We start from the raw sequence: 11,802 nt of genomic DNA, 5'->3' as shown, positions 1-11,802 counted from the left end.
ATCATTTGAGATGACAAATTTCCTCATACTTTCAGTTTGGTATGTTGTCAAGGCTTTTGCATTGACGGCTTTGTTCACATGCCATCTACACAACAAATGCTCGGCTGGGAAATACTTGCTCAAGAGCGCCGATCAAACCCATTTCCCGGTCGGTGACAAATACAAATAGGGGGACGCAACTCCGGTGGCATCTAAAATCGCAGCTAACTTTCTCAACACCACCGGTAATTCACGTCATTCTCCTTAGGAATCATCGCACATGCAATTAAGAAGGACGATCCCGTGGGTGTCACACCAACCATCTCAATGAGTGGATTCTGGTAAATGTTGGTTTTATAAGTCGAATCCAGGAGGACCACATAAGGATAAGCCCGGAACAACTTAATCCCTTCAGGATGAGCCATGAAAATGTGAGTCAACTCTTTTGACTCCTCGGAAGAAATCTCGTAGAAGTGGACGTATTTATTTGCCACCGCTAGAGCCAACATTTGCTGAGCGGTGTTTCTTTCACCCATTTCTTCTTTCTTAATTTTCCTTGTTTCATTATACAGTTGGGTGCTTGACGGTTGAGGTTTATCGGGGGATCTCAAATGAAGACCATTTTTAATATCCCTCGGTTGAACCCCGGCCAATGTTTGTTGCCTAACATATGCCTTCTCTTCCGCGTCCAATCCCGCAAAGTGCCGATCCCCGTCCTTATAAACGGCTACGTTGTGGTTGTGTAGTCCACCACCCTCGGAGGTTAGAATGTTCCACACCACCGTCTCTTTATCATTTTTAGACACGAAATTTTGAACGGCACGAATACGAAACTTGCATGAACACTTCTGCGACCTCCTTGGCTTTTCAAGATCGTCCGTTTCTTTTGGTTTACCATGTCTTTTACATCGAAAATAACTTGCCAACAACCCGTTCTTTTTCCTATTTTTAGCTCCGTTATTTGCTTTAACCAAAGCAAACCCATTCTCGAATGCGATTTTCTGAGCCCAATTGAAAGCATCGTCACGCGTTTCGAAATCTATAGTAGTCTCGAACAACGGGTTGTAATCAATTGGATTCTCGCCAAAATCCTCCCACGATTCCCTTACAAGCAATAAGGACTATAGTAAGACAATAAAAAGGATTAATAAACAACATAAGTTGCGTAAAACGAAAGAAAAACATGTAAAAACGAGTAATTCATGCCTAAAACATTGAATTCCAACGAGACTCAATAAACGACCGCGGCAAAACATTACTTTCCATCGATCAACCGCGGACGAACAACGCAATACAACTTTAATCCGCGGCCAAACAATGAAAATCAACATTTGACCACGGCCAAACAACGAAATCCAACGTTTGACCACGGCCAAACATTGAATTCCAACGTTTGACCACGGCCAAACATTGAATTCCAACGTTGGACCATGGCCAAACGTTGAAATCCAATGTTGGACCATGGCCAAACGTTGGAAATCAATGTTTGGTCCGTGGCAAACGTTGGTTTCCAACGTTTGGACCGTGGTCTGAACGTTGGTTTCCAACTTTGGCCATGGTTCAACTTTCGGGGGACATTTTTCAGATTACGCAACAAATTCTAACATTCGCTACTATTAAGTTAATACGTCAATTAATTCAACTATCGAATAGAATGAACGATGCGCAAAAAAAAATTGAAAAATTAAGCAAATGATTAAGTTGTTTACATACCGTTGAATCGAGATCCGACATATTGTTAATTGTTGTTGTTGTTGTTGTTGTTGTTGTTTTTTGTTTTTTATTTAGTTGAATTTGAGAGAATTTTTTTTAGAGAGATAAAGTCAAAAGGGCATTCATCGTCTTTTTTATGAAAAACGTCGTCGATATTTACTAAAACGTCGTCGATATAAATCAGCCCCCTTCTTCTTTTCAATTTGGATGATACCTTCTTTCTGAAACTGCTTGGTATTCTCCAGAAAGGTTGATGAAAGCAAATCATGCTACTTAGCTAAAGGAGCAGGAAAGGGAACTTCTACTGTCCTTGAAGATTCTTCATGGGGAATTCCCGTCTAGATAGTTTTTGAGGTGAGGGGACGGACCCTCAAGAAAGACGATGATCCTAGATGAAAAAAGCAGAGATCCTTCCCCAAGACCAAATTCTCATAATCCTGGAACGAAATATGTAATTGGTTTTTAGATAGTCTATTGTAAAATGGGTAAAGTTTGGTTTTGGGTAAGGCGGTTTTCTAAAAAAGCATGGATCTCACCGTTTTCTAAAATGGGTAAAGTTTGGTTTTGGATAAGGCGGTTGTGCATTTGTATAATTGTAAAACGTATCCAAACATAACTCTATTAGCGAAAAAAAATGGTTTTTAATTTAGACAAAAGTGCTCATAATTAGACAACCCGACCCAAATAATATGACCAATATCCGAGCTACAACCGAATAACAGATAACAAATTTAACCCCCAATCTAAATAGACCTGAATCCATTTGATCTAAGTTGAATTTTTATCGTCACATACTGCTCGTTGTCCCTAAATAAATTAATAACAATACATCTATATGACGAAAATTCTTACAAACATAAATTACCCCAATCTGGAATTATTTGTACCTGATCGCTTTGTCGGGTCTAAATTTATAATAGGATTATATAATCTTTTAGTTAGTTTCTTTAATACGGCATATTCGTCTTCACAATTCTTGGTTAAGACATGTCTTAACTTAAGACGACTCTTATACCCAATTAAAATAGAGGTGGGAATAAAAGAAGGTTGTGAGAGGTCTTACGCAAGATCAATTGGTTAGGTTTAAAACAAGCAAAATTGTTATCTCATTAAAGTAGATGAGACAACCTCTATGTTACTCCCTTATCAATCATCATTCCGCTTTTTATGTCATAATTGTTATCTATCTATAGGCATGTTATTGGGGCGGGGCCGTGGTGGATATAGGCTCCCCCGTATCCGTACCCATCAAGAAAAATTCGTACCCATCCCCGCCCCACCACCCGTGGCGGGTAAAAATTTCCAAAACCATCCCCGCCCCAACGGGTAAAAATATAAAACCGTACCCGCCCCGCCTAACTATTAACTCGCTACACCATAATTTTATTCGATAAATTTTTTTATAAAAGTTGGTTTAATCATTATTAATTTCCATTTTTTTGAATTTACCTTTATAATTTTAATTTTTTACCAAATAAATTAGTAAAAAACTTTATAAAATATCTATTATTATCAGTATATCTTACTATAACTAAATAGGATTTATAAAATTATTATAATCCTGCTAATTGTTTTAATGATTGGCGGGTAGGCGGGTATTAGGTGGGTAAGATGTGAAATCCATCCCCGTCCCATGACCCATGGCGGGTACAATTTTCGTACCCGCACCCGCCTCACCACCCGCCAAAGCTCTACCCATTCCCGCCCCAACTGAGGCGGGTGCAGGGCGATATCCACTTGTACTCGCCCCGCTGACATCCCTATGACTATCTATCTGAGCCTGAAATACCCCAATCAATCCGATTTGACTTGAATACTTATGTTTACCTATGTGTTAAAGAGAACAAGGGTTGTTTTACGTTTTAATGTTGTGTGTATTCAATGATATAAAACTCCTTATATAGGATTACAAGAGAATATCGATCCTAATAAAAGGGAAACAAACCCCTAAAATATCGAAACAATATCGTAACAATATCCGTATCATATCACATAAAATCAAGGCAATATGATACGAATATTGCGTGGCCTAATTCGGCCCTAATACCATCCCTCAAACTGGAGCGTGCAAATCGAGGACGCCAAGTTTGCTAAGAAGAGAGGAAAACTGAGCGGAGCCAAGGGATTTTGTGAAAATATCAGCAAGTTGAGAGCGAGTATCGACATGAGTAGCAGTGACGAGACCATCAGTGATAGCGTCCCGAATAAAGTGACAATCCACCTCAATATGCTTAGTGCGCTCGTGAAAAACAGGATTATGAGCGAGTTGCAAGGCTGACTGATTGTCGCAGAAAATCTTCATAGGACACGGGACCGAAATGCCCAAGATGGAAAGGAGACCGACGAGCCATTTTAGCTCACAAAGGACATTGGCCATGGATCGATACTCCGCTTCTGATGAGGATAAAGAGACCGTGTGCTGTTTCTTGGTTTTCCAAGAAATGGGGGAATTGCCAAGGAAAACTAGCCAACCGGATACGGATCTTCGTGTCAAAGGACACCCGGAATAATCCGAGTCACACCACCCGGTCACAGTGAAAGAGTTCTCGGCTTTGAGCAGAATCCCCTGACCCGGTTTACCTTTTAAGTAGCGAACCACACGAAGAGCGGCATCCATGTGCTCCTTTCGTGGTTGGTGTAAGAATTGAGACAAACAGTGAACCGCATAAGTGAGGTCGGGACGTGTGACAGCAAGGTAGACAAGGCGACCCACAAGCCGGCGATAGGGCTCGGCGTCTGAAAGTAGCTCTCCTTTGGCAAGGCCGAGTTGATGGTGTTGCTCTAAAGGAGTAGCAATTGGCTTAGCCCCGAGTAACCCAGCTTCCGAAATAATGTCAAGTGCGTACTTGCGCTGATTGAGGCAAATTCCCTCGGAATTACGAGCTACTTCAATGCCCAGAAAATACTTCAACGGACCCAAATCTTTCATGTGGAAGCATTTATTCAGATATTCTTTAAAGGAAGTAATGGCCTTGGAATTATTATCGGCTATAACGAGATCGTCCACATAAACCAAGACATGAATACAAATTTCAGCCTTAACATAGCTGAACAAGGAATAATCGGAATAGGATTGCACAAACCCGTATTGACGCAGGGCGGAGCCTAGCTTAGCGAACCAACAGCGTGGTGCTTGACGAAGTCCATATAAAGACTTTCGCAATTTGCATACCTTTACTTCATGGCCTTTGCTAAAACCCGGAGGCAGACACATATAAACTTCTTCAGTGAGGTCGCCACGGAGAAAAGCATTATGGACGTCCATTTGGTGAAGTTCCCATTTGCGAATGGCAGCAACTGCAAGAAAGGCTCGGATTGTGACCATCTTCACGACTGGAGCGAAAGTTTCGCCGTAGTCAATTCCTTCGATTTGATGATTCCCAAAAATAACAAGTCGAGCTTTATATCGCTCAATATCACCATTGGATTTATATTTAATTTTATACACCCATCGACACCCGAGCGCTTTTTTGTCACTTGGCAAGTCTGTGAAGTCCATGTGTGATTATTTTCAAGAGCATTTATCTCATCACGCATAGCAGCACACCATTTTGGGTCCGTAATCGCAATACGAAAGGATGGCGGCTCAACTCCAGTCGTAATCGCTGCAAGGAAATGGCGATGGGAAGGAGAAAATTTATTGCAATTAATATAGTTGGCCAGGGAGTATGGCGTACCTGAGGAAGTGGAAGGAGATGTCGATGAGCTATCGGGCGAGGACGGTGGTGTGATGGAATCAGCAGCTGTACCAACGAGGAAATCACGAAGACGGCTGCTAGGAATTTTAATACGATGTCCGCGGCCAAGGACGTCATTATGACTGCTTCTTCCTCATTGACAGGACCCGTTTCATTAGGAGTATCCATAGTGGGACCCGTGTCAGTAGGAGTATCCGTAGTGGAGCCCTCACACGAAGGAGCTGCAGTACCCGTGGTATCCTCAGTACCCACGGTATGTGCAGTCCGGGTATTATCGAGGGTAGTTGCATCAGTTCCTGGAATTTCGACTGTGTGGGCAGTACTCGGGTCATTATCAGCACCCGTGGATATTTGAGCAGAAGAAAAATCCATGGGTTCGTCTGCAAATGGAGTATCGTTGGGAGTAGAAGGAGAATCCGAGCGAGAGAGGGGTTCAATAAAAGGGAAAGAGGTCTCATAAAAGAATACATCCCGAGAAACGAATATTTTACCGGTTTCGGGATCGAAAACTTTCCACCCTTTCTTGTTATACGGATAGCCAACAAAAATACATTTACGACTCCGTTTTGCAAATTTATCTCCGTTAGTATTTTGATTATGCACAAAACAGAGGCACCCAAACACCCGAATATTTTGATAAGACGGTATTGTGTTAAATAAAAGCTCATAAGGTGTCTTATTTTGGAGAAGGAGTGAGGGTGTGCGGTTAATTAAATATGCAGCTGTGAGCACACTTTCGCCCCAAAAAGAGACGGGAAGATGAGCTTGAAATAATAAATCACGAGCCACATTTAATAGATGCCAGTGTTTACGCTCAACTCGCTCGTTTTGCTGCGGTGTACCCACACAAGAGGTTTGAAAAATGATGTCATGCTTCACAAAATATTCGGCCATGACATTAAATTCAGTTCCATTATCAGAACGAACCATTTTAACCTGTTTAGAGAACTGAGTGTCGACCATAGCCAAAAAATTCATAAATGTAGTCGTGACCTCAGTTTTATCGAAAAGGAGATAAACCCACACAGCCCGGGAATAACCGTCAACAATAGTCAAAAAATATCTAGCCCCGCAAGAAGAAGAAGTTCGATAAGGACCCCATAAATCACAATGAATTAAAGAGAAAATATCCGCGGACTTATTATGACTTAATTGAAAACTGTGACGATGTTATTTGGCCTGATGGCAAATATCACAAGGAGTATCGATAACAGTACTAGACTTGCTAACTTGTGGAAGCAAATGAACCACTTTATTCGAAGGGTGTCCTAACCGCTTATGCCATAAATCAAAAGAGGCGGCTGCGCTCACCGCATGGATAGCAGTCGGCTGTCCCATCACACGAAGGAAATAAAGACCGTCTCGTAGCTCACCGGCTCCAATCCTCGTCCTCAGCGAAGGGTCCTGAATATGACAGGAGTGATTAGTAAAACTGAAGACACAATTTGTAGCAGCGATTAATTGCGAAACAGATAACAAATTGCAAGTGAGATTTGGAACAAATAGAACATCAGTGAGAAATATAAACTCCGAAAACCAGACCGTCCCAGCCACATTAGCCGAGACAGTATGTCCATTTGGTAAGGTTATTGGGCATGCTAGAATAGGGCGCGAATTAGTGAGCCATGAGATATTACCAGTAACATGACGGGAAGCCCCTGTATCGATAATCCAGTCAGAACACATACCAGAAAGACGGTCATCAGAGGAAGAAGAAGGCCGGGCGGCATTCACCCGAAAGCGGCGTGAGGCAAACGCACAGGTGGTAGAGCGAGCCCGAGCAGCCACTTCTTCAAGAGTGCGAGGACGATCCCCCCACCAATCGGGGAATTTTTGCGTTCGAATAAAACAAGAAGAAGCCTCATGTCCAGGGCCGGTGCAATGAGAGCACTTTAATTTGCGACGTTCCTGTTTCTCAAGGGCTCGAAGAGCACGCCAATCAGGCGGATTATTAGAAGGACCAGAAGTTGCTGGTCGTCGTCGCAAGGCAAAGAACATCCGAGGTTCGGCGAGAACGGAGGGATCGCCGACTTTCAATCGCTCTTCTTGAATTGTTAATTGGAAAGCGCGATTGAGAGTCGGAAGTGTATCAAGAGAAAGTAACTGAGACCGTAGATTACCATAAATGGAACGATCAAGGCCCATGAGAAATTTATGCAAACGTTCCGAATCTTGTCGGGCAAGAGCATTCTTAGTAATACCGCAGGTACAGTGACCGCAAGTACAGGCAGAAATAGGCTCATGATTGGCAAGAGCGTCCCAAAGTACTTTTAAAGCGCCAAAATAAGAGGTCACAGTCATACCTTTTTCTTGTTTGCAGTTGTGGAGATCCTCTTTAAGAGCATGAATTTTGGATCCATCGACTGTTGCAAAGCTTTCAGCCAAGTCGTCCCACAACAAACGCGCGTCCTTAAAATACGAGATGCTGCTCTTAATAGACGGATCAATGGTGCGCATTATCCATTGTATAATAGTACAATGAATTACTTCCCACTGTTCGAGAAGCACGGAATAAGTAGGTTTGGAAATAGAGCCGTCGCAAAAACCAAACTTTCGGCGAGATTTGAGCGACATCTTCATGGAGCGACTCCATTCCTCATAGTTATTTGGACCGAGTTTGATATCGGTAAGGGTAAGACTAGGGATGTCGTGGCTCCCGAGATAAAGGGAGACAGAGCATCAATGGTAGTGGTAGAAACAATTCCTTCAGGTTTCGACATTTTGAACGAGAAAAAGAATGAGATCGATGAAATAGAGCGGAAGCGGAATTAGGTTTTGGAACGAAACCAATAACCTGATACCATGTTAAAGAGAACAAGGGTTGTTTTACGTTTTAATGTTGTGTGTATTCAAGGATATGAAACTCCTTATATAGGATTACAAGAGAATGTCGTATCCTAATAAAAGGGAAACAAACCCCTAAAATATCGAAACAATATCGTAACAATATCCGTATCATATCACATAAAATCAAGGCAATATGATACGAATATTGTGTGGCCTAATTCGGCCCTAATACTATGTGACTCGAATTCGAACCTTATAAAACTTTAATAGTGTTTTTTATGATGGATATATCCGTCACAAACTTGTGATAGATCACCCGAGTTGATCAGTTTATTAAGTCTAGGTCCCGAGCCCATCAATCAAGACTCAAGACTCTAGACTCTATGACTCAATTAGTAGTAGACCCCACATTTTTTTCAGGTAAACTAGAGACCGTACACTGTGGTCTGTAGGTCGCTTTTAGATGTATTTTTGGTTATTATCATATTAACATTAAATATTGGCCACTTGAAATTAGTCTAATCAAATTATGGTTTTTGTTGTTTTCTAAGATTATAAATATAATCAATCGTTATTAAAATTTAAGACATGTCATTATATCCATACGGAGCTATAAGCCTATAACGTTCAATCATTATTTCAATCCATTTTGAGGTGTTAATGACGGTATCAACCGTCAAGGGAAAAAAAAAAAAAAAAAGATGCTTCACAATTATAAAATATGTAAACATGTTACGACTATTAGTTTCAATATGATGGTTGAAAATGATTTCGCTATTATAAGAGTAATTATATAATGTCACTTGTCTCTTGAGTAATTTTAAATATCACCAAAAGTTGACTTTGATTCGCTATTAGAATAAGAGTCATTATACAATGTCACTTGCCTCTTGAGTACTTTTAGGCATTAATTCGCTATTACAAAAGTAATTATACAAAGTCACTTGCCTTTTGAGTACTTTTAAGAGTCACCCAAAAGATAGAAGACCACAATAGTACTTATCACATGTACATTACACATACCAACAATTTTTAAAAAATTAATATGACGGCCGTTTATTGAAGACACCTTGTTATTCTCAAATCAAATTATGATTTAGAGAATATTTATCTACTCACTCTATAATTTATCAAATTTCCGTTATTTTGACTAATGTTAACTATGAAAGAGTAATTTTTTTTAATTTAACTTTAACACTTCACTTTAATTGCATATCATATCGCGTGTCCAATGCTTGGTACACTGCTATGGTACCGGTACAGATGATCTAAAGTACTCTATATAGTACTCTGCCAATCATAAGAAACATAACAAACATCAACTTTTATGCTTACTACATACCTGCAGGCAAGTTCACAGTTTCCTGCAGTCTACTTTGCAAATGAAAATTCATTCAAAAACAGCCATTTACTCCAGTACGCGGGTACCGGTACAAACTTACATTCAATTCAATATTTCTAGGCATGTATTTATAAAGGTAATGAAATAGATTAGAAATGACCAACTATTGACATCCAAATTGTCGATATACAACCAACCTTGTTTCTCTCCAAGCACAAGCACGAGCCTTGGTGTTTCAAGTAAAAGAAGGCGGAGATCCAAGACCTGCCATGCAATTAAGATTCTGAAACTCGCAATCTTGACCGCATTTCCCGTTCTCATTGCAAGCAATGTTGCTAGAACCAGGGAAGTTTGTGTTGGGAATATTTGGATACATATTTGGAGGTTTAACAGGTTTTTGGTAAGGAAAAGAGCCAATCTCGCCTTCGATTCTTCCCCTTATATCCACAAGAAGACACTTGAGCCTTGCAACCTCGGCTTCCAAACTAGACCGACTCTGCAACTTTTGAATCAATTGTTGATTGGCAGCCTTCAAACTCGCAAGCTCATTAGCCAAGGAAGCAGTGTATGCCTTTTTCTTCTGACGATACTTACGCACTGCTTCTCTATTGCCCCCTCGGTCCCTTGACTCAGAAGAATAATCAGCATGATCGTAACTGTCAGCGTTACTTGAAGGAGTACCGACAATTTTGGTGTGCATGTGAACGCAGGTGTGTGAATGAGGGAACTCGGGGCCTGGGGGATTACAAGTGTGGAAATGAGTACAAGCATGAGTGTTTGTGTCTTTTAACAATTCATCAAATATATATTCCATCGACCCACAACTTGATATCTCACCGAGGTTTGTATTAGAATGTAGCTCGTGGTTTTGGAAATCAATGTCGTCAAAATTTAGTACAGACATTTTGCTGCTCCCATTGGTGTCGATGTTGTTGGCGTTGGTAAGGTTATGATCTTCCATTATAGCAACCTTTCAAAATCTAACAAAGATACACAAATTACATACCATTTTGAAAAAAGAACGACCCCCTCAAGAGGTTACGCTTCTACTCGTATATATTTTCATCATGAATCATCCGAAAACAGGCTTGTAAAGTCAATCGAAACATTCCACAACTGTTTACCTTGTTTATTCTTTGCCAGGGTATTTTAATCAAAAGTAAAAAAAATTGATCGAGACGGAGGGAGTAGAAGAACCAGTCACCTATCAGTCTGTCACCTTGTAAACATATGATTCAGGAAAAAAGCACTAAACTTTAAGCAAAACCCAGAAACAAAACATAATTAAAATACAAAACTAGCTAAAAGAAGCTAAGATTCTTACTCAGTAACAAGCAAGGAACACCAACCGAAGATGTCTTAGTCTAGTGGTTAAGACGGAAGTATTCTTATTGTAATGCGACTAAGTGCGCTTCTTTAAACAAAAGAAAACATGCAAGAAACAGCACCAAATGTTCTGCCAGCTTTGAGATGAAATGAAAAAAATATAGATGTGGAAAATGAAAGTATAATATTGCAGTATATGTATTAAGAAGAAGGTAGGAGAAATCTTAGAAGAGCGTAAAGAAGTAGTGTGTGTTGTTACAAGAAATGACGACATTTTAGTCAAGTATGAAACACAAGAATCACCAGATTATATATAGTTTATATACTATACTGTCTAATCTACTATAGATATGCTTTTATGATTTCTTGGTTTCAAGAATCGTTTGCTTGTTTTCTTAGTTAGCAACGACATTATGGTGATTTTTTGTCCTCACCAACGACATTATGTCAATTGTCAAGGACCACAGGTCTTTTTTTTCTTTAAAAAAAGAAACAGTGATAATTATTGAGTCAAGAATTCTAATGTCAAGGTTTCGTAATTCTTGTGACGCCCAAAATTCCTTTTATCATATATAATGGAGGTTACGAGTCGTATATGTCATGCTTTTTAAGTTGCTAACCTATTGAAAAAAATCACCAATAAATACGATCTTAGACTATGTCCATCAACAATTTTTTCCACAAAAGACAAACAAAAATTAATAAAAAAAGAGGAGTGAGAAAAAAAAATCACAACTCACAATGTCATGATTTTTGATATTAGTCTTTACACCACATAAAATAATGGTAAAATGAAAGTTATCAATGGAGTAAAGAATGTTACATTGAGAGTTGTGGAGGAAAAGTAAGAAATAATATTTTTTTACTCGGTGACATTGGTGTTGCTAGAATTATTGATGAGTATAGTTTTAGGTACACTAAACCTCATTCCCACGTCCCATCCCCAACCTGAACTAA

At 39.9% G+C, this 11,802-nt stretch overlaps 3 protein-coding genes across 4 annotated transcripts; all 3 read right to left on the bottom strand.

Annotated features, from left to right (window-relative positions):
• Positions 1–212: 212 nt before the first annotated feature.
• On the bottom strand, positions 213–1,713 carry LOC141600842 (protein FAR1-RELATED SEQUENCE 4-like). Its single transcript, XM_074421097.1, has 2 exons — positions 1,693–1,713; positions 213–1,100 (listed from the first exon to the last, which is right to left on the bottom strand). The coding sequence occupies exons 1-2, from the start codon at positions 1,711–1,713 to the stop codon at positions 213–215; spliced, it is 909 nt and encodes a 302-aa protein (XP_074277198.1).
• A 4,847-nt stretch (positions 1,714–6,560) lies between these two features.
• LOC141600841 (uncharacterized) lies at positions 6,561–7,847 on the bottom strand. The gene has a single exon (XM_074421096.1). It carries the CDS (start codon positions 7,845–7,847, stop codon positions 6,561–6,563), a length of 1,287 nt encoding a protein of 428 aa, XP_074277197.1.
• Positions 7,848–9,552: 1,705 nt separating this feature from the next.
• On the bottom strand, positions 9,553–11,015 carry LOC141599536 (basic leucine zipper 19-like). 2 transcript variants are annotated; one of them, XM_074419571.1, is made up of 3 exons: positions 10,844–11,015; positions 10,357–10,499; positions 9,553–10,254 (listed from the first exon to the last, which is right to left on the bottom strand). In XM_074419571.1, exons 2-3 carry the CDS (start codon positions 10,478–10,480, stop codon positions 9,755–9,757), a joined length of 624 nt encoding a protein of 207 aa, XP_074275672.1. In that variant the 5' UTR covers positions 10,481–10,499; positions 10,844–11,015; the 3' UTR covers positions 9,553–9,754. The 2 variants fall into 2 exon arrangements, with proteins under 2 accessions (XP_074275672.1, XP_074275671.1); XM_074419570.1 differs by having other exon boundaries at positions 9,553–10,499; positions 10,844–11,013.
• Positions 11,016–11,802: the final 787 nt, after the last annotated feature.

The sequence above is a fragment of the Silene latifolia genome, chromosome 9 (assembly GCF_048544455.1).
Source record: "Silene latifolia isolate original U9 population chromosome 9, ASM4854445v1, whole genome shotgun sequence".
NCBI lineage: Eukaryota > Viridiplantae > Streptophyta > Magnoliopsida > Caryophyllales > Caryophyllaceae > Silene > Silene latifolia.
The sequence above is the reverse complement of the archived record's forward strand: the minus strand, read 5'-3'. Positions and strand labels throughout refer to the sequence as shown.